This window comes from Rhodnius prolixus, unplaced genomic scaffold (genome assembly GCF_049639745.1).
Source record: "Rhodnius prolixus isolate KJV_2025 unplaced genomic scaffold, Rpr scaffold_4, whole genome shotgun sequence".
Classification (NCBI taxonomy): Eukaryota; Metazoa; Arthropoda; class Insecta; order Hemiptera; family Reduviidae; genus Rhodnius; species Rhodnius prolixus.
The window spans coordinates 9171335-9197849 of record NW_027411614.1 but is presented as its reverse complement, the minus strand read 5'-3'; the positions used below and the strand labels follow the sequence as shown (position 1 = coordinate 9197849).

The window sequence follows — 26515 nt, the reverse complement described above, 5'->3', positions numbered from 1 at the left end:
TGCTTATTATCTTACATTCCCAGATTTACCCATTTTATTTTTTCCTAATTTGACTGGGCTAATAATACATTTTGTCTTTTAGAACTTTGTATAAGTAGCTATTAAACATAATAAATATTGTAAATATAAATACATTTCATAATTGATACTATTTTTGTTTTTACAAAATTGGGGTTCCTTTTTACTTTCTGTTTTTCACATAGTTCCGCAACATTTAAGCAGAAGTTCTTGAAAATTGCTTTTTTTTTAGAATTCATTAACAAAATTAGTTTTAGAGTGGTACTTATGGATCCTCAGATATAAACCTACAGTAGAGAAAGATAGGCGAGAGGACTGAAAGATGGTAGATAAGTGTAGACTTAGTAAGTAAGTAATGATGAAATTTTTTTTTATGTTAACAGTTGAGTTACGGACATTTTTTCGTATATTTTTAGGCTAAATTTAATTTTCGGGGTTGAACATTTCGACGTTTCCATTCCAATATTTATTAATATTTGTAGATTTAATAGTTCACAAAAGCTAGACACATGATTCGATAGAAATAATCTAGAAATAGCAATAGACTTCACTTTAATGCTATTCACCAGTGTAGTTATCAAGTTCTCCACAAGATAGCATCAGCTGTCATTTTTCGAACTGTACTGCAAGCTGCTTGCAGTTGGGCTGAATAGCGTTGGGAAAGTGAGTAATTTTATAAGGACGGATTTAAGACGCTACTCTCAAGCAGTTTTAATTATATTAGTTTATAATTAATTAGTATATATAACCAATTGAGATATAGAGTAGTTCCCTCTACTGTCATGCAGGTTAGAAACTTTCATTTTGTAAATTGTGGTAAATAAAGTAGTAAAAGTATTTGATTTTCCATACACGTCATTATCATTCTTTTCGTTACCAAAAGTTTTTTGTGACTTTTTTACCTAGTCAGAATAGTGGCTTTTTTCTATGAGCATTTTTCTGGATTGCTAAGTTCCTTTAGTATAAATTCATTGATCTGGCCGCCGATGAACAAGAGTATAACTTTTTGTGGATCAAATCTCTGAATTATACACAGAGAAATAAAATAATGAAAGGAAATGTGGTGATAGACGTTCATTTTATTTGATCTGTGTAAGGTACCTGAATAAAACCTAGCTTTAATTGAAACTTTATCCATCTAAGCTTCGATTTATAATGATTAATTTCAAAGAATTGTATTTTAATTCGCGTCATTGCCTTGGACAGATACGACTAGCGCTGTGTTCTACTCATGAATTAACCTCGTGTTTATCACAATAGATTTCATCAGGTATGTTTGTATTGAAAGCCAATGTTTGTCTCTTCACGAAGTTGTCAATTTCACAAAAGCCTTAATTATTGTTTGCTTTTTGTTGCCATATTTTATTCAGAGATCTTTCACTTCATATTAAAAATAGTTACCCATAAATAAATAAAAACAACTAAATTAGTTTTAAGTCTTGTTTTCGTGGATATAGTGCTAAATTTTTGCCCGTGAAATGCTTCTTTATTTCTCACATTTTTCCCTCCCATATTAAAAATGAAGTATACACAATCTTGCTCCTGTAGTAACATCAAGAAACTACTGACTACACAGAACAAATTTTTTAAGATTTGCCACTGTCTCACCTCGACAACATCAGAATCGATTCCCACCATGAGAGATATCTTCCATAATCTCTGTTCACTCCTTTAACTGTAATTTCTCTCCTCCTTAGACAGTTATCCTACCTCAATTGTCGCGAAATACGCCACCAATAATCCTTCCTTTCTCTTCAGACACACAAAAAAAATTAAACATGTCCTTCTTGTGCACCACCAGCAGCTGATTTTTCTCACTAATTCTCTGCATATTATCCTCTAGTTCCATTCTAAACTACTATATCTCTTTAACAAAAACTTACAGTTTAAAAAGTTAAGTATAAGGGTTGATTAAACGCCAAAAGGTACACAAATCAGCAGTACCCAACATTTCATTAATATTTCATTGATATTATTTAAGTAATTTTACTGCATTAATTTTCATTAATATTTTTTAGAATTTATTAGATGTCACAGACCCTTATGCTGGCCATTTTCGTCTACAAAATAAATGTTCAAGTAGCACTGTAGATTGATTGTAATATCTAGTTATTTATAATAATCAAACTATTAATTGCAGGTTAAAAAGAAAAATCATAAAAATTATGAGGCTAAAAATTAAAAAACTGTTTTTAAAAAATGCTTACACCAACATACATCAATGATTTTGCTTATTTTATTTATTTATTTTTATTTTTAAACAAAAATCGTCGGTTTAAGTTCATTCTTCGATTAAAGTAATTGTTATTTTATGTAGTAGTCAAACGTTTATAATAATAGGTAATAATTATCTGGCTTTATCGCAAATAATATAGTTTTCTTCAATTACATTCTCCATCTAGATGTTCTTCTAGGTATAAATGTAATATAAAATAAATAAGATATGCATACTTTTAGGACAGCTAATTATTCCAGTATTTTACTATAAGTAAAATTAGGGGGACTAAATTAAATTACAATTGAGAAATGAATAATTATTGTTGCACAATCTACTTGTTATTAACTGTGTGTTATTTGTGCTCACGAATATTTCGGTAAGACGAATTCAAGACTAAAATATTGTTTTAAATCCTCCGAGATTCAAATTTAAACAGTAGCCGACTCTCTAACTTTGTCTTTTTCTACTTTAACATGCATGTACATATATGTGACAACTTCAGAATAAAGCATATTAAAAATAAATCAGAAGAATAATTTGGAATAGAGTTAAAATAAAGTACCTATTTAATAACGAAGTTATAATATACATTTTATCATAATTATAACAAAAAAATATTATGAATGAACTGGCCAGCATAAGGGTCTGTGACATCTAATAAATTCTAAAAAATATTAATGAAAATTAATGCAGTAAAATTACTTAAATAATATCAATGAAGTATTAATCAAATGTTGGGTACTGCTGATTTGTGTACCTTTTGGCGTTTAATCAACCCTTATACTTAACTTTTTAAACTGTAAGTTTTTGTTAAAGAGATTTTTGTACCTTTAGGATAGATTTTCCTTTTTGTCTATTTTACAAAGTTACATATCTGTTTTACAGATTTTTTTAAAATTTAGAATAAGCAATTCTATCATTATAACCTGATAAGGTGTTAAGTCGGAACCATAACTACCACTGGAGAGATCTTTTTAAAGAATGATTATAGTTGCGGCCCACAAACCATCCTCAATAACAATTTTTTTGAGAAAGCGTTTTGAATAAAATAGGAAGGTATTTGTACGTAAATAGCAAAATTAAATTGCGATTTAAGTACTTCCTTTTAAGAGGAGAAAGAAAAATAAACTGCGATTACAGTACTTCTCCCTAAAAGGCTAAGAGGCAAAGATTTTGAATCGAACGACAATTCATTGATGTAAATCAGTTCACTCAGTGATAATTTTATCGTTTGCAATACTTCCTCTTAGTAGGTGTAAGAGCATGATGGCACTTCACAGCCACGTAGAGGAGCTTTAACCACTTCTTCGTGCTAAATTTTATCAAACTCGGACCAAGCGATATAGAAATATTGGTAATAATAGTTTTAGAAAGGGCCTTATTTGGGTGGGGCGAACTCCCCTCCTTATGAGGCATAGCGTCGAGACTTTTAAAGTTCAAATCTGTACAAAATTTTGATTCGATTGACACTTCATTCATGAAAATCGGTTCACTTGTCGATAATTTGAAACGATTGCTATACTTCCCCTTAACAAGTGTAAGAGCAGATAGTCGCTTTAATGTTACGTAGGTGAGCCCTAACCCTGTCATCCTACCAAATTTTATCAAAATCGGACTAAGATTTACAGAGTAATTAGTAATAATAATTTTGGAGGGGGCTTTACATAAAGGAGGCTAACTCCTCTCCCATTCAATTTACAGCGTCGAGACCCCCAAAAGGCACATCTACATAAAATTCCGAATCGAATGACACCTCATTCATGAAAATCGGTTCGCGCGTTTAGGCGCTACGCAGTTTACAAAAAAGGTAACAAGAACAAGAACATTTTTTGAAAAAGCCGTTTTTGCTCATTTTCGGCAACTTTTTTCTCGAAACCAATTAGATTTGAGTTGTTGCAAAAAAAATACAGTTATAAAGGAGGGTTTGCCCTTTATTTTAAAGAAAATTTGGGAATTTTATCTTTTATAGAAAAAGAGAAAAAAATTGTCAAAGTTGGGTGTTTTTCAACGTTACGCTTTTTCGTACAGTTTTTGACGATCAACCCTTATACAACTGTCCTACCGGACAGTTTTAATAAGAAGGTTTTAAGTTACAGAATATTTAGTTGTACTTGTATTTTCGAAAAATATATATACTTATCTACAAGTAAGAGAAATTATTGCGATATTGGCAAATCTTTGATACAGTTTTCTCAAGAAATAAAAGTATTCCTAAAAATAAGCTGAACACGAACAAGGTTTCTTGAACAGTTGATGATTACGTTGTTGCAATGATGTTTTTTGGAGTGTTCTCTTCAGACAGTGCCGAGAGAACCTTTGCAGGGTTAGAGCTTGGGTTAAAATTCAACTTTAGAAAACAATTTTCCAATTAGAAAGATCAGCATAATGGATAAAATTGGAAGAGAGGGAATGTTTTACTTTGTTTAAGTGAAGGATAGGACGAAGAACGAAATTATTAGCTGACATCATGTCATTCATTCATTAACTTAATGCAATTCATGTAACCTGAGAGATTCAGGGCTGGAATAGTTAAGTACCTAAATGTTTACCAATAGTGGAAAGGTTAAGGGGAAAAAACTATTAATTAACCACTAAAACAAGATGACCTAATTTTCTAAAGCGTAAATATGTATTTCATAAACTAATTAGGGGGCACATTTCTCCCATATTTACTTGAGAGGTTGAATTAATGACAAATCTATAAGTGTATTGTTGCACGAAGCTGCACAATGTCTGACAAGGTACCCAGGCGATAATTGTAGCACCGCTATGTGAAATTTAAAGTTGAAAAATAAATGATAGAAAAAAAAAAATATTTTTGTCCCTTTACAAAATTTGATTTATTAATTTTATTGAAATAAATACGATAAAATCATTTAAAATCGTACGAAGAAAAATTGGCAAAAGTAAACTAAAAAAAATGGCGTAATGTAGTGCAATATAATTATTTAAACAACAGAAAACCGGATAGCAATCAATAAATACTTCATTTAAAATAAAAAAAAAACTGTTTCCAATTAAAATGAATAAATACTCTCAGTTCGAGACATTAATCTCTTGTACTTGGGATTTGCGAAGAACAAATTGAAAACCTCTGGTCAAATAGCTGTGTGAAAGCATTTAGGGAGTTGCCTCCATTAGGTTAACATCCTAATAGCTCAATATTCCTCAGATTTGCAGTTTATCGAGCAGTGATCTATTAATCTCGACTTTCACATTAGTGGTATTTTAAATGAGTTGTGTTCGCAATGTAAGAAGGAGGAAAAAACGAACTATGTTGGCAAGGTGATAGGTTATTTCACAGCTGATTGTTTATATTGTATTCCAGTTCCCCTTAATCATGGTGAACGTGTTCTTTCAACAAGATACATTTTTGTTGACTTTACGAATTTATAGAAAAATTATCCAACTTTTATCTATACCTATTAGTACCTTAAATATGCTTTTTGAATAAATAAATTTTTCAAAAATATGTTTTAAGAGACACATCTTCGGTACAATAAGGTGGTTGATAGAGTGTACAATTTTGATAATTGGACAATATACTCGTACTTTTGTTTGCCAAGGGTGTATAAATGCATGTGCCTGCATATAATATTCCACTCATATATTTTCATCCCATCGCTCAATTAAAACTTGAGGGCTTAGAAGTTTTTCTTTTTAAATAGAATTTCCCAGAAGTTCAAATTTGGATTGTGGGTAGTGCAGTGAGTGCAAGACATGCGATATTCACCCTAGGGTTTACATACTTAGTGCTAATTTTCTAGGAAAAACCGACTGACCTTCAAATTTCAGCCACTCCAGGGAGTTGGCCAAATGATGTGGCGTTTGTGATTGAAATGTGAAACGTGTGGGGATAGGTGATGTAGCTTGTAGCACTGGTGGGAGGGTAATGTAAAGAGAAGACAGAGAAAGAGCGATATGGGGGCGCGGAAGCCCCCCTTAGAAGGGGGAGAGGTGTTTGTACAAGGAGTGTGTGCGATAATACAGTGTGAAGGCGTTAAGCAGAGATCCTACCCCTTCCTTCTACAACGGCTAATAATAGTGGCGAGTATTTAGTCCGTATCAGTCAGTGTGCATAGTCAGTGTGTTTCTCTGTGTTTACGAGTACGTGACTTATGTTCCAAAAACTAACTTCGTGCTGGTGCTCGCTGTTTTCTATAGCTGAAGGATAGGATACAGCGGCTAGTCCTGGCATATCTGCCATGGCTCTATGGCCAATATTGGCCATAATATTCGCACCGGGCGTTTACGCCACCACGAACCATGTAAAGAAATGTTGTGCACAAGGTTATTCGTTGAACAGTACGGGCGATCACGCCACTTGTGTGGCCACTAGTCACCATTGGCTTTACATGAACTTCACTTTTGGTTTACCTAATTGTGACTATTATATTGAAAGAAATAGCAGCGAGAATGATTTTGTCTCTTGTATTGATAATTATCTATCTTCGGAAAGAGTGTTAGCTGCAAAATGTCGCAAAGATTTCGATCCATACCAATTTAGAGTTCCTCAGGTCAATTATTTGCGGAAATGTTGCCCACTCTCGCGAAGTTACGATACGATCCAACAGAATTGTTGGTCACAGCGTACCGACAATTTCACTAACGGATTGCTACAAGATTTAATCAACGTACTCATACCTGGTTATGATGGTGTAGTTGATATTAGGACTGCTTTTCCAATTTGCCAACCAGACGAAGTGATGATTGATTCTGTAGTTCCCTTCACCAGGATTAGACGGGAAACCAGCCAGTCAATAGCCATTCAATTGGTGGAAAATTCCCCGGAAATTTTATTTAATCCTGATGAAGGTTGTATTGATTCAACGGAAAGAAATGATATGCTAGTCTGGCGAACTTGTCAGCTGATGTGGACAGTCTGTAAACCGAAAGGTCCTCATACATGTATGCGAAAGTGTTGCCCGGAAGGACAAGCGATCGTAAACCAAATTTGTAAGCCAAGTCGACATACCATTAAACCTTTACAGTTATACAACATTACCGCTGAAGGTCAAATGGTACCGGTGAAAAATATACGACCTACTTTTGTAGTCGGCGACATTTGTCCGAATGAGAAATACGTATTGACTCCAGAAAAAGATCCAAATGATGCTTACTTCTTTGATATATACGGGACACTTCACATAATGGACGAAAGGAAAAATTTTGTGGACGGATACTGTGTTGAACATGTTCAAGTAGATGCCAGCTCGGAGCTTGCTAGCGACGGTGACTACGCATTTCTCTGTTTCGAAGATGAGATTCCGGACACTGTGCCCAACGAGTCTACTGTCATTAGTATGATGATCAGCTGTATTTTCTTTTTTATTACTTTTATCGTGTATTCATGTCTACCGCATTTACAAAATCTTCACGGCAAGACGTTGATGTGCCAAGTGAGCTGCCTATTCGTTGCCTATCTAACTTTACTTGCCATACAAAGAATGTCAGTTGATCTAAGCATTGACCTCACCTTCTGTGTAACTATGGGTATGTAATATGTAGTGTTTATCTTAATATTATATTGGGGATATTAAAGATGTGCGATTTATCTATATCTAATGTCAGGGTTTCGGAGTGTAGTGCCTTATTCAAGGACGGAAAATGCAGCAATAGACTTTTACGGTATTTTGGGCAATTTAACAGTGTTCTTCCGTCGCTTTGTAGATTTACATTTGTTCTTGTAGATTTCATTTTTCTTGTAGATTTACATTTGTTTTTCTAACGCGTTTAAAGAGAAAGTTGACAATAGCGTCCAGTATTTCATTCAGTTTTTATGAAATCTAATTCGCTGGTGTCCTTAGTTCTTCAAATTTACATAAATTCCACTACTTCAAATTAATACCAAATGTTATTTACGGAAATCCCAGCACCCATCCTCAGTATTCAGTTAGAGATCAAAATATAATTTTAAGAAAGCACAGCGTGTGTATTTTCTTTCCTTAATTAATATTATATACTTCCCAATTTGTAACAGTACTTAGTAAAGTTGACGGGGCCAATGCCACAGGGTTAGACCCAAAATTTCAAGGAAGGAGGTTTGAGCCTTGACAATAAGGCAAGGTCGTGGCAAGGTCTCTTGATCTAACCGTTTTAAAGGAAGCTATTGCAGGAGCTGATCTTCGAACAAGCATTACAAATCTTGCAGACATTTGGGAAAGTCTTATCCTGTCACAAATTGGCCCTTTTGCATAAAATTATTATCTAATACATTTTAAAAAGTTAAATGGCAAAACAAAATGGAGAAATCCGTATTCGCTAATTCGAAAAATCCATCAAGAAATTTGCGTTTACGAAATAAATTCACGATATTTTCTTTAATTATTTTAGTTTAACTATTTAATGTAATATCTAACTTCTTCAATAACTAATATGTCTTTCTATTAAAATGTTTTGATTAAATGTTAGAGTATAGTATCTGCATTTGCTAAAAAGATGTGATTTTAAGCATTTGAAGACAATCGAAAATCGATCGATGGATGATTTTTAAGTAAATCGGAAAAAAAGAAGATAAATCCATTCTGTAATTTTGATCTCCTCTTTCTGTTGGATGGTTATTATTATGGTGCAACAGTCTTAAGCAGGACTTCGACCTCATTCAACAGAAACTGCCATTCTAGCTTATCTTCGGCTTTTTTGCCGCCATCTTCTGATCCATGCCTTCCGCAGATCACTTTCTGCGCCATCCATACACCTTATTATTCTAAGTCAGCCTCCAAGGTGTTCGTATAATACATACAAGTTTTCTTCGTTCTCAGTGATGAGGCATCCATCTCAGTCTGCCTTTCTTGGTACAAGAAACTATGTCGAGTTCTTCGATATAGACATTTGAGTTCTTCGTTCTTTCGGTTCTTCCATTCATCGTTACCAGCCATTTTTCAACATCTATCCCAAAGTTCGAAGCAGATTTTCGCTTTCTTGTGTCATAACCCAAGTCTCGCTACCATAAATAACTACTGGCCTTATCATTGTTTTATAAATAATAATTTTTGCCTAGCGTGACAATTTCTTAAACCGCAAAGCTTCTTGTAACGCGTATAATCATTTGTTTCCTGAAATTACCCTCCGTTTTATTTTAACGATGATGTCACTATTTGGTATCAGTATGGAACCAAATATTTGAACTTGTAAAGAAGCTATGATTGAGAATTTGAACTTGCACTTCTCGTAGACTCTGAAGCCTTGAGGGGCGCATAAGCATTGTCTTTTTTTTGGTTTATCTCGAGGCCTCATCTTTTTGCTGCTAGTTCAGATTCTTCTAATGTCCTTTCTAATGATGTCTTCGTTCTAGTAATAATTAGTACACCATCTTCCCATGATGGTACCCAATGGAAAATGTAAAGGTGGAGCCTCCTGGCTATTTTATATTTTTGAGATAGTGTACACTAACATACCCTGCTTTTGTTAAAAAATTTTTTTGGTTACTTTAAGAAAATCGAACATTTACTTCGAATTGTTGCCAAGAGTGCTAAAACTCCTATCAAACCCTCACTCGAGATATTCTTCGTTTATCAGGAAAACCTATGCAAGCCGCGGGAATTATAGTGTTACCTAATATTATACTCTGATTAATTATTAAAAGAACCTAGATGATTGTCTAGAATAAATAGTGCGAAATAATCTTGTGAATATTTCACACCAAAGTCTTTGTGATTCAGGAATGTTAAGTTATTTTAGAACCTTCTTTAAGGCTAAAACCTATCTTTATCTTTGTTTACTGAACGAAGCTTTGTTCTCCATCTGTTCCTATTCTCTCTTTATTTTATTTGACGTTTCTTTTTCTTTTCTTTTTTTTCTGCAAAAGTTACTGAGTTTGTTGATTAGATATTATTTTCAGGTTATGTGGTGGTGTTTTCATTTTGGGCTGCGTTCTGTTGGTTGAACATTATCAGTTTTGATATTTGGTGGACTTTTGGGTGAGTACTTATTGTTTTTTACTTTTTATTTCTTTAAATGGTGCTTATATTTTATTTATAAATTTGGTTCTGAAAATTTATTCGAGCCTTATTTTCGTTTATTTCGTAATAAAGCGACAAGCTTAGCATTGTTTGAATTGCTTTTGTATTAAATTGTTTACACAAATGAGAGTAAAATACAAAAAAAGAATTAACCGGGCATTGTTATTGTTAATCAACTTTACTGCTCTTTAAGTTGGAAGTGATTGGTAAACATTCACTGATTTATGGTTGTCAGGGTGGTCTGTTTTCTACACTGTATCTGATCAATCTACTTACTTTTCTTGCTAGAGAGACTTTGTCGACTCATTTGGTATTACGGAGAATTGTTCTTGGGAAAGAGTAATGGAATTCATTATGCTCTTTTTTTGATTTGAGAATTCGATTCCTGTAAGAATTGAAAAAGTACTCAGGTACGATACAAGGCTACTGTGAAAAGTACAGAGCTGTGGTCCATGTCTGCAAATGCCAGAACCGCCACTTCTGGACCACACCATCAAAGTCTTCTTCTTGGACAAGTTTTCTAACAAACAATTTACAACCACATACACTGACACGTAAAAATAATTCCTTTCTCGTAGGAGGAATATAAGTGAGAAGGTGTTATCAGAATATTTGCTGTTTAACCCGAATAAGATTTTCGTCTTATGCGGATGTGATTTTGTTTTGTCCTCTCCTAAACCCTAGATTTTCCTCTCTACACCAAAATACAAACATCTGTATTGGCGTCTTCATAGGAAAGGTCATCATAACCCAGCCTAGATAGTGTTCATAATGGTACACCGGTAGAATACAAGGTAGTTCAGCTGAGACAAGTGATATAGCAATGTGCCCCATATTTTAGGATTCCTCACAAAAGGGATCTTTCTTCGCCTTTTTACAAATTTGTCTCAAAGTCAAGAAATGCTCCTTATACGAAAACATAATTGTCCAAATGACTTTCAAATTTCTTTCATGGTTTCCACTTCAAAATTGGAGACTTAATTTGTAGCAACAAAAGAAAGATCCCTTTGTGAGAAATCCTAAAATATGGAGCACATTGCTATATCACTTGTCTCAGCTGATCTACCTTGTATTCCACCGGTGTACCACTATGAGCACTATCTAGGCTGGGTTATGATGAACAAATACAGTAACAAACAATTTACAACTACATACACTTGACATGTAAAAATAATTCCTTCGAGTTTTAATGGACAATGAGATCGCAGAATAAAAGGCGAGGAAGATGTTCTCAGCCGTTAGAAGAAAGTCGCTTAAGAAAGGATGCCCAAGACCCTAAGATGGACCAGCCATGCTTAACAATAAATCCATCCTGGCTGGATGTAGAGTAACCGCAATAATCTTTAAAAAACACTAACCAATTTGTAGAGTTAATTATATATTTTACCCTATTTCCCTCGGAGCTCTACTGGTATTAGAGTTGAAGTTCCTACGCAGTATCAGGTCGATGGAAGAGATTGAACGAAATAGCGTAAAGTTTCTCACAAATGTTGGGGATAACTGTACAAAAGCATCGACTAAATATTGTTTGGAGCGACTTTTTGAATAATTATACACGATGAACCAGTAAGTATTGTCCATAGGCCTACTGCGTGTAGTACATCTAAAGTGGAGTTCAATGACGTATTGGCCAACTTTATATTTTCCCCCGTTCTTGAGTGACGTCACTTTAATTTTTTTTTCTAAAATCATTACTTTTTTCCAATAAAAATGTTATTACACCGAAAGTTTTAGTCCGAATTTGATTCTGATAACACGGTTAGAAAGACAGATAAATTTTCTAAAAATTGATACCATAAGTAATTCTCCAAACAGCCTCAATCTTCCTCCGAATGCTGGGAAAATAAAAGTAATAGAAATTTTTAAGAAAACTCATTAGGCCCGTACGTAATTATTATCCGACCTAGGTGCTGGCACTTTCTATAAAAGTTTCCTTGTTTAATGGGCTTTCTAATGGCATATCATTTTCCAGGATTCCTTTCATCTTCGTATGAGAAATTACGTTTGTTTTACAAGAAAACGTGTTCACGAGCACTCAACAGTGTTAGTTATCAAGTTGTTTATTTCATTGAAAACTCTTTTAGATGGACCAGAAGTCAATTTTTAATGTAGATTGTTTTAAAATAAGGAAGTCAAAGGTCACAAAGTGCACTAATAAAAAAAAAATAATAATAATAATAATAAAAAAAAAAGAGGGAAGCGATTAGCTATGAGGTTAGCATATTGGACTCCCACGCGGAGGTCCCGGGTTCGAATCCAGCAGCTGACCCTTAGATTTTCTCTTCCTAGGAGCTTCTTACAGCTCACTGTCCGGTGATGGACAGTGTTGTCTGTAACGAGAGAACACTGTCCGGAGGCCGGCAGTGCACTGGAAAAAGCTCCGGGCGCTAATAACCTCAGCTGTTGATGCGCCAAAAAAAATAAATAAAAAAAAGTTAAGGTTTATTCTCATTCTTTTCTTTTTCAACAGTGTAGTTGTGTGTGAAATTGTAATTTGGAGTAAATACAAACTATATGAATTTTTGTTTATAAAAATAGTTCTTGTTTAAAATATTTCCTAACATTTTCTCAAATATTTCGAGAGATCAGATTTTTTTTTTTTTAAGTGCACTTTGTGACCTTTGACTTCCTTATTTTAAGACAATCTACATTAAAAATTGACTACTGGCCCATCTAAAAGAGTTTTCAATGAAATAAACAACTTGATAACTAACACTGTTGAGTACTCGTGAACACGTTTTCTTGTAAAACAAACGTAATTTCTCATACGAAGATAAAAGGAATCATGGAAAATAATACATCGTTTGAAAGCCCATTAAACAAGGAAACTTGTATAAAAAAGTGCCAGCTCCTAGGTCTGATAATGATCACATAAGGGACTAATGAGTTTTCTTAAAAATTTCGATTACTTTTATTTTCCCAGTTTCCGGAGGAAGATTGAGGCTGTTTAGAGAATAACTTATGCTTCAAAATGGTATCAATTTTTAGAAAATTTATCTGTCTTTCTAACCGTGTCATCAGAATCGAATTCGGACTAAAACTTTCTGAGTAATAACATTTATATTGGAAGAAGTAATGATTTTAGAAAAAAAATTTAAAGTGACGTCACTCAAGAACAGGGGAAAATATACATCACTGAACTCCACTTTAGATTTACTACACACAGTAGGCCTATGGACAATACTTACTGGTTCACCCTGTATAGTAAATTAAAATTTAGTGATGGGTCTAATGCATTAAATACAGTCAAACTGTAATATTCACTCGAAGTATTTTTTTTAAAGTTTAAGATTAAATTGATCATGTTCATACTTATTGATCTCTTCAATGCAAACAACGTATATTGTCTATGATGATTCAAAAACATGATTCTCCTAAATTGATACAATTTAAATTCTTGAAGTTAAACAGTAATTTCCTACTAGTCGATAAAACGCTTTAAAATGTTAGATCCTATAATAAGAATAAAACAAAGACGTCATTAAGCCTAACATTTTGGAGCTCACACTAAATTTTCTTAGAAAAGTTTTGTTCCATCTATTTCTGCAGGGTAACATGAAACATATGTTCGCATAAACAAATCACATCACTACCACATATATATATATTCGTGTGTATTTTATTCTTGTTAATATCTACATAATTCTAATGAACATACTATGTGTTGTTCATAATATGAGTTGTTTTATTTAAGAGATTAAATCCAAAAGCTTGATTTTATCCCCAAATAAAGCTTGTAAGAAAGGAGTAAGCGGAGGAGGCATTGAGGAAAATTTTTTTTTAAAAATGAATCTGACACTTTAGTGCGAAAAATACCTAAAATGAAAGCCTCAGATCTACGTTTAGTAAGTAACTTATATACACTGTATGCTTAGAAAATAATTGAGGCAAATATAATATCTTAAAGCTACAAATATTATTAAATTGGCAGTCATTAATAATTACTTAGACGTTAGTAATTACTTTAAATTTTGTGAGGTTCTCGGGTTGTTCAAGAACAGAAGAAGGGTAATTTGAGATTTAAGAGACGCTAATCCGAGAATTGATATCTCGATAAGCTGGCTTTTCAGAATGATTTGACATTCGTTTTGCTGAGATTATAAGAGGTGATAAACAATTTCAGAGTCGTAATTTTCTCTGAAATTCTGGCAGCTAATCGTTATCCAAGTCTTGTGTAGCAAGGAGAGTTAGACTGAAACTTCTAAGGTGCCCAAGATATCAATGAGATGATAGTTTGCCTGGAAACCTTCAAAAGGACCACCAGCCATTTACGATCTAAGGATGGTGGCTTAGCCAAATAGTCGCAGGAAATTGGTGGTTGAAAATTAGAGGATACAGGCAAAAAGGTTTATAATTAGCCTAAACTTATTTAGGTAGTTTGAGCTACCCGTGATTTTTCGCTTTTTGAGTTTGAGTATTAACACCTCGTACATTCGTTTATTTACAGTTGTTATACAATAAAGTATAAAGCACAACCTTATTCAATACTTGCAGAGATATAAGTGAAGTTATTATGGATTAGCGATAGCACAAAGGCATAGTCTAGTTCATCACACACGTGCACCCTTCATTTCCTGCAGCGTGTAACTGTAATGTTACGGATGACTAGATAGATCGCCAAGCTCTAACTTAAAGAGACTAATGGTTTTAGTTTTGTTAAACGAAGCTCGCAGTTTCTCGGTTCTCTAATAAGTCTACATTCTTGTCAAACCTCTCTCTTTTTCTTCTGTTTAATGCCGACTATAAAACATGGTTTATTCTAAGGTGAGCGACAGTGTTTTTCTTTAATCTTCTTCCTTTGCGTTGAATGCCGACAGTATTTTAATATCTCTTTGAGGCTTACATAAAAGTATAGTTACCTTAGCTAAATGACTGAATATCTCAACTAAGTGTTTTGCGTAGAATGACAATAAACATTGTCCTTAACTTAAAGGAAATGATAAAAATTATCATAAATCGTTTCTATTACGGGAAGTGGTTTTAAAACTTAGATAAAAGAAGCAAAACTGTCGTCATTAAAACGGATGTGGCTTTAGTAAATTACTGCCATCTAAATTATCATGTTGTTTTCTGCATTTTGCGGTCATAATTGTTCTTGATAAATCGTTCAGTTTTAACAAGTATGACATTTTTTAAAATAGATATAAAATGTGCGTGATACTTTGAAATCAATAATCCGAAATATTGTGGCTTCATAATATTTTTTCGGAAGGTATATTCGTCCGAAGTTGGAGAGAGTTTATTAAAAGTGTGCTCCTTCATTTTCAGCTGAGAAGAAGATCTGAATTTAAAAACATGGTCGTACTTCTCCACAGTTTATCAGTAAAAAGTAAAAGTAATGCCTATTTTTTTCAGGCGGGCTTTACGTCTAACTACCAAATTAGGTGTCAAAGACGGAGGCGACTAGCAAACGTACTTTACTATAAATTTATCACATTTAACCATTAAATAAAACCCAAGGTCTAAACCGGGAATCGAACCCAGTACCAATAAATACATATTAACTTTGCAGGCCGGAAGCCATAATTTTCAAGAAATCAGTGGAACTGCTGATAGGTAGGCTCAGCCTAATATTATTTATAACGTGATTTTTCATAGACTTTAATATACTGTTATCATAAAAAATATATACCGATTTTCTCGCCCTAGCAATGGTATATTTATTACTGAATACTGACATCTGTCAGCTCCTTTTATTATGTCGGACACACAAAGGAAACTAATTTTGCCGCACCTTCAGGAGGTTGTAATCTAAGTATGAGGTTATAAAACCAGCAGTTTCCTATTAACTTAAGAAGTATAATTTACTAAGAAGTATAAAACGTCATTGTCAAAACAAATCGTTTATATTAACGGCTGAGATATTTCCCAGCTTTTAATTAGCTGTTTTTCATGACAGTTTTCTTGGTTTTATGTACAAAGCGAATGATGGTGGAAATTAAGTGGAAAATCTTTATGGCTCTTCAAACTTTTCGCCTGTTTTTGATCATCATAATAATAAAATGCCTGAGTAAACCTAAAATTTATGGATTAAGGTAAAGTTTTCCTTTTGAAAATTTTACAAATTAAGCGCGCTAATATTTTTAATTAATAACTAAATAATATTGTGTAAATATGATCACTTTAAATGAAAATATATGACTTTTTACCCAACTGAGAAAGTCTAAAGTAGGTCTAATGGCGCTATTTGCATTGTTTATTCCGTGATATCGCCTGGATCTCACAATATGGAGAAGAATATATCATTGAAAATAACGATTCCATTACTTTCTTAATGATTTTTTTGAAATCTATTTATTTTTACCCACGTTTACAAAGCTGCCTTTAAATTTGGTACCAAATCATGAACGCGCTGTCACAAATTAAGCGGTAACACTAAATGTAACATACTTTTCTTGTCTGTCTCATTACATTTAAAGCTCACTAATACAATGAAACAGCATAAGATAAATAATATGTATATTAATTACAACAGCAAAATCATTGAGAAAAGGTTGATGTCACACGCAAGATATATTTAAAACTTAGTATACAACTAAATAATTAATGAAGAATTATCCAACACAAAGAGACGACGATTCCAGTTTGAGATGCTACATTAAATGAATAATTCGGTATTTCCTGGATTGCTCCCTGAAATCACAGTAGCATCAAGTGAATTTAGGAACACTGTTGCGTGGTTGACGTTGGTAATACAGAAGTTTTGGTCCATCTGGTTTACTAGTGCTTAGATATTAGGTGGAAGAGGAACGGTAGGAATAAGCCTTTCTGATATTTAACGTTCAAGAAGTAGAAGAATTTCGTTAGGACTTTTACTAATCTTTCACTGGCCTTTATGGTGTCATGTGACGTACGTTTATGAGCATTCGAGCCTGGTGCGAAGGTGTATGACTTTCAAGTACGAATATAAGTATATAGGTTTCGTGACCGTAAATTATTTAATTAAGGATTCAAAATTGGCGAGGAATCGGTCCAAATAAAAAAAACAACTCGTCTTTTTTGCCAACGTTTCCACAAATATATTGCCTTCTTCAGGGCGGGCTGGTTGAGTTACAGAAAACGTAACGTTGTGTCTATAACGAAAACGTTTCTGTAACTCAACCAATCCGCATAGCCACGCCCTGGCAATATATTTGTCGAAACATTGGCAAAAAAGACGAATTGTTGTTTTTATTTGGACCGATTCCTCGCCAATTTTGAATCCTTAATTTAATTACTTTCAAGGATATCATGTTCTTAAGTTGGTGATTTCTCTTTTAAGACATGGCAGGAAGCTTTACAACTAAAAGGCCCCTTCAGAACAAAGCTACTTTTTCGCAGTTCGTCGAAATGAAGTTGTCTTTTATCTTGGTTGTGAAATTGTTTGCACTTACCAGTCGATTTCTGTATTGTTTATCACTATTTGTTTTGGATAATTCTTAAGAAAGAATATGAGAAACTTGTAGAACCATAGTTGCATTTAGCTGCTAAAAAGAAGTTACTTTAACCTAAACGAAGAATGTTTAAAAGGGATAAAAATGCACATTGAGATCTTACGGTTGCAGTCACCATCAACAAGAATGCAAGAAAGCAGCCAAGCTTTCACAGAGCTTGGAAACTTAGTAATTTGAATTTCAGTTTCCAAAAATCAATTTCACGAAGTCTTAGAAAACAATTTTAAACTTTCAATTCTTTTACAATTTAAAGTTTCATAAAGGTAAAAATGTTGCCATTGTGTTGCAGAAGTGGAAACAAAACTACCTTACTATTTTGTAGTTTGGGGTAGTTTCTCAGTGTGCATTGTGTCTGCGGGAAATGGAACAAGCCGTAACTGATTGATACATTTAGTATTTGGCAAGATACCAAAGGCGGCAGTAGCACCATTTCCTTGCCCACTTCCTTTACCACTCTCTCACTCTGTCTCTCCCCACTTACTTCTGCACACAGACATAACGGCACAATAGAAACTAGGTTTAGAAGGTACAAGGGAAAATAGTTACCAAACTCTCTACCCGGACGACCAAAACCCTAAATCCTACTTTGGTAGCCAAGTCAACCCTTACCTTACCTGCGCTGTACTCTTGTTAATTAAGAGATACGGTAGAGCGAAGGTAAAAAGGGTGGGCTGATGTTCTGTATTTCTCTGAACGCGTGGGTATTGAGATGGAGAGATGAGATAAAGGGCTGCAAAATGGAAACAGATTTGTGGACCATTTTGTAGGCCACAACCACATAGCTCCTTTGGCTTGCTAGTCGGTTTTGTTTTCCCATTATAGGCGCCAATGAAGAGTCCAAAAACCGCACCGACTGTTCTTACCAATGAGAAACTGCAATGCGCTCAGCCCAACAGAGTAAACTGTTTTGTTCTGAAACCACATTCTTATAGCTTCTTCGTTCCATGGTAAACTTGGATTTATACTGATATGGAACAAAAAAAAATATACCTTATTTAAATACTCATTCAAGCTTTTTAGATGATACTGATTTTTTCATTTAATAATTTACAATATTTAACATTGAATTTATATGAATATAAACCAAGATTCGGACAAAAACATTTTAGCGATATAACGAGCAAATTTCGAGTTCCACCTCGCACCCAGCTTGCAGCAAAGACTCGAAGCCATTGGTAACCTTTTCTTCCGCTTCATGACCCACTTTTTATGCGTTAAACTTTACCGAAATGGAGGAAATGAAAGAAAAAGAGATATTTGGAAATTTGTTGCCTCTACTAAAGTTAACTTCTTGACTTTTAGAAGGAATTGAATTATTGGCTCACAGATTGGTTGATGGTTCAGAAAATGATGGCCTATATTTTGAAGAGTAGGAATTTTTTGATGAGCAAATAAACATTTTTGAATTATAAAGTGTAAAACCACATACTTACTACTTGCAATCTAACGCTTTGATGATTGTTTGAAACACAATATCTTGATTTCTACAAATCGTCTCAAACAATCAAAGTTTAAAATTGGAAAAAAGTCTATGTTCTTGCCGCCGGCTACAGCCCATAACATCTAGATAAATCATTCCCAAGTCCTCGAGCTATCCATGTCCCATATAATGGATTTGTAGCTCCACTATTTCTTTGTACATTCACCTAAGTCAAGAAGTTCTTTACCAGCTGAATTTTTAAACCATTAATCACATAAAGCCCACCTGTCTATTCGTAGGACTTTATTGATCAATAACTTTGCAACTTTTGGTGAAGAATGTGCTTTATACCTTTTTAGGTATAATTGAGTCGCTGTAAACCTTAGACTTAGGTTTCAGATGAGTACTTGATCTATGATGTTGCTGCCAAATCAAATGAGAGGCGCTTTGGATTGCGTCGGGATTAGATCTACCTTGTAGGAAAAGTAATATTGCTAAAATACTTGTCCAATCTGGCAAAATCTACTAAAGGAAATAGAAAAGTTATGATATTGTAAAAAACAAATTTCCATGCCAGGGAAAGTTTGTTGCAAAGAGATCCTTTAAAATAAAAGTTAAGTAACTACTTTTTTTTCGGCGGACTTAACGTCCAAATACCAAAATTAGGTTCGTAGGGAATCTCAGAAGCATGTACGCAAACACGTAATTTACTAGTAACGAGCAGTAATTACACTTTAAGTTCAAAGCAGGGACTAGTTCACTTTCTTAATAATGTCACTAAATCTGGTCTAATAAAGGAAACATTTCGTAAAGAATAATGTTGACAAATTACTGTCACTATTTACGATAAATCTTCCTTTACATAATTACACACTGTCAAACAGTAGTAAGTTATTAAACAGCATGCAGATATACTATTTATGTGACCGGAATGTGAGATATAAGGTATTGTTTGGGTTAACATGGAAACCAGAGTTGTGGAGTCTATATGAGATCGAGGTTCCAATCTTGCAAACCATTCGTCATCTTTCTCTTTCTTTCATGTCGTGCAGAGTGTAACAGTGACACAATCTCTCTCTGTCTCTCTTTGAACAATATATTCCATTCTCTATTCTCCTCACATCAAACAGACTAATACTTGCAAACATACAAAACACATTTTGTGTATTTCATCAGTTCTTTCATATTTCAGCGTTTTGTGTTTACATTTTTATTGTTTACATTTTATTGCCAGCATAGTTCTATGCTAACCAAATAGTGGAAAACACATATACGTTATGGGCTAGTGATTAACGTTAGCGTCGTAAAAAGAAATATCGTTCAGCGTAATAAATTTTGGTCATGATGGTCAAAATATTTTATTCTCTTTTACGACTCATCATCTATGAGTAGATGAATCACGATGATTTTAAAGCTTTGGCGTCTCAACAGGGTATTTTCTTCTTTGGAATCTGCCCTTCTCAACAGATCCATCAATCATAATTTATTGATTTTTAAAATTTCATTGGAAATGCCCGTTTTGACGTCATCAGACCAAAAAACTGGTTACTATTCATATAAATGTATTTTGGTACATAGATTAAGAGTAAAATGGCACATATATATATTATAATTATATGTGCTAGTGAGTTAATATTTGAATCTGAACACCTAGTTCAAAAACATATAATCACAGATAGTTAGTTATTAACTCATTATTCTCAAATATCCATTCAGATATACAATAAACTCTCCTCCTGCCTTATTGACCTTTAAGGAGCACCCTGTTTCTTTTCCACGTAGACACACTCTGACAGACCAATTGATCGAAAACTCTTCCGTTCTATCCTAGAAGAAAAACTGAACTCACTTCACTTCAAGGAAGCACAACTGGACTAAAGTAAATGATTCCCCATTTTGCAACGCAGCAGAGCATGTGGCAATTCCACTATCTGCATACGGACCTTCTACAACTAATTACAGCTAGAAGACGAGCCAGAAACCAACCGCAAAATCACAGGTACCCATCAAACAAACGAACTTTGAACAGACTAACCAGGCAACTAAAGCTAGAGTTACAGAAATATTACAATGACAGGTACACCAACTTCACTGGTCAACTAACAACTGAAAATAAATCTCATTGGACCGTTACTAGAAGAATATTGAAGTAGAAGCAGATATCATCTGCAGTACGTAAGGATAATGGTTCTAGGTCCAAGTCAGACGGAGACAAATCCTACTAATTTGTAACCTACCTTTCAAATATCTTCTCACTATACCCCGACATACCAGACCATCAACATGCCATACACGTTATCTATCAATTCGTTAACAGATTTGTTCTTAAGTTTATTATTCCTTCGTGAACTCGCAGTTCCCTTTTACTAAAACCATCTGTGAAGCAACGAATCAAAGATCAATAAATCTTAAAAACAAGAAATTGAATCTCGTTGAGCTCAAAGCAGATGTCCTTTAAGCTCCTGTATAAATATTTGTTATCAAAGGTAGCTTTCATAAATTTATTTATCTTTCCGATTCAGAGTATTTGATTTCTGTTTGTTTTTAGTCTTCTCCATGTCTTTTATGTTTATATTTATTTACATCGCAAACAACTAGAGTTAAAATCATACTAACAGTTTGATTGGTTGTACAGTCACAAGTAATTACAACTTTTTAAAACTTATTTTTTTTAAAAAAAAAAAAAAACAAATCTGATTCTATGCAAATGTCCAGCTCTTCAGGAACTGCATTCTAGTAGAGGGAAAATGGCGGTTCTGGCGCACCTAAATAGTGCCAGATCCAAACACCTCCAAATCTGACCGGGTAATCATCGAGTTCAACGAAGCTGTAAGCCATACACATCAGCACCATTCTACCCCCACCTATCATCGAATTTGACGAGGCTGAAATCCGCACCATCACAAAAAAAAAGGATTCGTTTTAAAAGATCTAAAGATTTAAAAGATTTAAATCGGTATAGATATACTCAGATCTCAGAACTGTTAAATAATAATTTTGTTCAGAATAATGTTTGAAATAAATAGGTTTATGACAGAGAAGTTTAAAATAAACAACAGACTAAAGGGTTTTTTAGGCGTATGCTTATTTTTTTCGAAAAATGAGTTTAAAAAAGCACTCACACAAAACAAATAGGGTGAAGGGACTGGTAATTTAGAGCTTAAGAAAAAATTCGAGTTTCGTTTAGAATATCTTCCGTTATTTTGGCTCCAGGTGTTGGTTGGTACAATTGTACCGCTCCTTTAGATTGTATTATGTATTCAGTAAATTCGATTTTTATGTCAACCAAAAATTATTACTTTTTTTAAAGTATTTCAATGACCCGGTGATTGACATACCGAATATTCGGTGGTACCAGTGATTGACAAGTATATTCCTGAAACGACCTTAAAAATTCAAAATACCTAAATCACTGTTCCACTTAGATTTTTAACAAAAAAATCAGTCTTTTTCATAACTAATAACAATCGGTTTTTAAATTGGCCTACCTAAATAATGTAATATTTTTCAACATTACGCTTTTTCATGCAGTTATTAACGATCAACCCTTATACAACTATCCTACCGGAGAGTTTTAATTTCGTTCAAACCTTCTAGGGCATCTGCGTCTTCAATTATAGAAAAACTTCATTATACAAAACGTTCAAACTAGTATTGGTTACATTGACTAAAGATCAGTTCGCTTATACTTCTTGCAATGATAGGATGACGGTTACGGAATGATTTCTACCAAGATTTACCTGGTAGGTTATTATTGAAAGGGTTCGGTATATCTAGTTTTTTAATAAGTTGCCACACACTCATCAGTAGTACTTTTAGTGATGGGAAACCCAGCTCTGGCAAAGGACGTGATCCACAAAACTAAAAAAAAAACCTCTTCCGCAGAGGAGAGTACTGTACATGGCTCCATTCGTCTGCTGACTGTAGATTTACCTTTCACTTTGTACAGTAGGATAACTCGAGCGACTGGGTGCTTTTGAGCAGCTTTACTAATTGATGTTCCTTGACCTACAACTACCTCCCGCAGTTAACAACACATTATTGGCATGAAATTTTGTTCACTTATATGTATACTACACTTTACTGAGTTATATGCTGTAGTTTCCTTGAGTACAGATCCATTAGTTGAGAAGATATTGAGAGTTGACATTTTTTTGGGTCATGGTTTTGCTGAGAAATGGGGCCCTTATAACTCCCAAAGTAAACAACAGATTATTCGTATGAAATTTTGTGCTCTTACACAATCTGTTTTACTGAGTAGTATGCTATAGTTTTCATGAGTACAGATCCATTAGTTGAGAAGATATTTAGAGTTGAAATTTTTTTGGGTCATGGTTTTGCTGTGAAATGGGGCCCTTATAATTCCCACTGTAAACAATAGATTATTCGTATGAAATTTTGTGCTCTTACACACTCTGTTTTACTGAGTAGTATGCTATAGTTTTCATGAGTACAGATCCATTAGTTGAGAAGATATTTAGAGTTGAAATTTTTTTGGGTCATGGTTTTGCTGTGAAATGGGGCCCTTATAACTCCCACAGTAAAGAACAGATTATTCGTATGAAATTTTGTGCTCTTACACACTCTGTTTTACTGAGTAGTATGCTATAGTTTTCATGAGTACAGATCCATTAGTTGAGAAGATATTTAGAGTTGAAATTTTTTTTGGTCATGGTTTTGCTGTGAAATGGGGCCCTTATAATTCCCACTGTAAACAATAGATTATTCGTATGAAATTTTGTGCTCTTACACACTCTGTTTTACTGAGTAGTATGCTATAGTTTTCATGAGTACAGATCCATTAGTTGAGAAGATATTTAGAGTTGAAATTTTTTTGGGTCATGGTTTTGCTGTGAAATGGGGCCCTTATAATTCCCACTGTAAACAATAGATTATTCGTATGAAATTTTGTGCTCTTACACACTCTGTTTTACTGAGTAGTATGCTATAGTTTTCATGAGTACAGATCCATTAGTTGAGAAGATATTTAGAGTTGAAATTTTTTTGGGTCATGGTTTTGCTGTGAAATGGGGCCCTTATAATTCCCACTGTAAACAATAGATTATTCGTATGAAATTTTGTGCTCTTACACACTGTTTTACTGAGTAGTATGCTATAGTTTTCATGAGTACAGATCCATTAGTTGAGAAGATATTTAGAGTTGAAATTTTTTTTGGTCATGGTTTTGCTGTGAAATGGGGCCCTTATAATTCCCACTGTAAACAATAGATTATTCGTATGAAATTTTGTGCTCTTACACACTCTGTTTTACTGAGTAGTATGCTATAGTTTTCATGAGTACAGATCCATTAGTTGAGAAGATATTTAGAGTTGAAATTTTTTTGGGTCATGGTTTTGCTGTGAAATGGGGCCCTTATAATTCCCACTGTAAACAATAGATTATTCGTATGAAATTTTGTGCTCTTACGCACTCTGTTTTACTGAGTAGTATGCTATAGTTTTCATGAGTGCAGATCCATTAGTTGAGAAGATATTTAGAGTTGAAATTTTTTTGGGTCATGGTTTTGCTGTGAAATGGGGCCCTTATAACTCCCACAGTAAACAATAGATTATTCGTATGAAATTTTGTGCTCTTACACACTCTGTTTTACTGAGTAGTATGCTATAGTTTTCATGAGTACAGATCCATTAGTTGAGAAGATATTTAGAGTTGAAATTTTTTTGGGTCATGGTTTTGCTGTGAAATGGGGCCCTTATAATTCCCACTGTAAACAATAGATTATTCGTATGAAATTTTGTGCTCTTACACACTCTGTTTTACTGAGTAGTATACTATAGTTTTCATGAGTACAGATCCATTAGTTGAGAAGATATTTAGAGTTGAAATTTTTTTGGGTCATGGTTTTGCTGTGAAATGGGGCCCTTATAATTCCCACTGTAAACAATAGATTATTCGTATGAAATTTTGTGCTCTTACACACTCTGTTTTACTGAGTAGTATGCTATAGTTTTCATGAGTACAGATCCATTAGTTGAGAAGATATTTAGAGTTGAAATTTTTTTGGGTCATGGTTTTGCTGTGAAATGGGGCCCTTATAATTCCCACTGTAAACAATAGATTATTCGTATGAAATTTTGTGCTCTTACACACTCTGTTTTACTGAGTAGTATGCTATAGTTTTCATGAGTACAGATCCATTAGTTGAGAAGATATTTAGAGTTGAAATTTTTTTGGGTCATGGTTTTGCTGTGAAATGGGGCCCTTATAATTCCCACTGTAAACAATAGATTATTCGTATGAAATTTTGTGCTCTTACACACTCTGTTTTACTGAGTAGTATGCTATAGTTTTCATGAGTACAGATCCATTAGTTGAGAAGATATTTAGAGTTGAAATTTTTTTGGGTCATGGTTTTGCTGTGAAATGGGGCCCTTATAATTCCCACTGTAAACAATAGATTATTCGTATGAAATTTTGTGCTCTTACACACTGTTTTACTGAGTAGTATGCTATAGTTTTCATGAGTACAGATCCATTAGTTGAGAAGATATTTAGAGTTGAAATTTTTTTGGGTCATGGTTTTGCTGTGAAATGGGGCCCTTATAATTCCCACTGTAAACAATAGATTATTCGTATGAAATTTTGTGCTCTTACACACTCTGTTTTACTGAGTAGTATGCTATAGTTTTCATGAGTACAGATCCATTAGTTGAGAAGATATTTAGAGTTGAAATTTTTTTGGGTCATGGTTTTGCTGTGAAATGGGGCCCTTATAATTCCCACTGTAAACAATAGATTATTCGTATGAAATTTTGTGCTCTTACGCACTCTGTTTTACTGAGTAGTATGCTATAGTTTTCATGAGTACAGATCCATTAGTTGAGAAGATATTTAGAGTTGAAATTTTTTTGGGTCATGGTTTTGCTGTGAAATGGGGCCCTTATAACTCCCACAGTAAACAATAGATTATTCGTATGAAATTTTGTGCTCTTACACACTCTGTTTTACTGAGTAGAATGCTATAGTTTTCATGAGTACAGATCCATTAGTTGAGAAGATATTTAGAATTGAAATTTTTTTGGGTCATGGTTTTGCTGTGAAATGGGGCCCTTATAATTCCCACTGTAAACAATAGATTATTCGTATGAAATTTTGTGCTCTTACACACTCTGTTTTACTGAGTAGTATGCTATAGTTTTCATGAGTACAGATCCATTAGTTGAGAAGATATTTAGAGTTGAATTTTTTTTGGGTCATGGTTTTGCTGTGAAATGGGGCCCTTATAATTCCCACTGTAAACAATAGATTATTCGTATGAAATTTTGTGCTCTTACACACTGTTTTACTGAGTAGTATGCTATAGTTTTCATGAGTACAGATCCATTAGTTAAGATATTTAGAGTTGAAATTTTTTTGGGTCATGGTTTTGCTGTGAAATGGGGCCCTTATAATTCCCACTGTAAACAATAGATTATTCGTATGAAATTTTGTGCTCTTACACAC

The 26515-nt window shown here is 33.9% G+C and overlaps 1 protein-coding gene across 1 annotated transcript in view; it reads left to right on the top strand.

The window, feature by feature from the left end:
* The first annotated feature begins 6296 nt into the window (after positions 1–6296).
* LOC141455699 (G-protein coupled receptor Mth2-like) overlaps positions 6297–26515 on the top strand; it is a 62035-nt gene continuing 41816 nt past the window's right edge. The window contains exons 1-2 of the mRNA XM_074130960.1: positions 6297–7729; positions 10077–10155. Of these exons, the coding sequence (XP_073987061.1) occupies positions 6442–7729; positions 10077–10155 (1367 nt within the window). The 5' untranslated portion in view covers positions 6297–6441. The remainder of the gene's footprint in view (positions 7730–10076; positions 10156–26515) is intronic.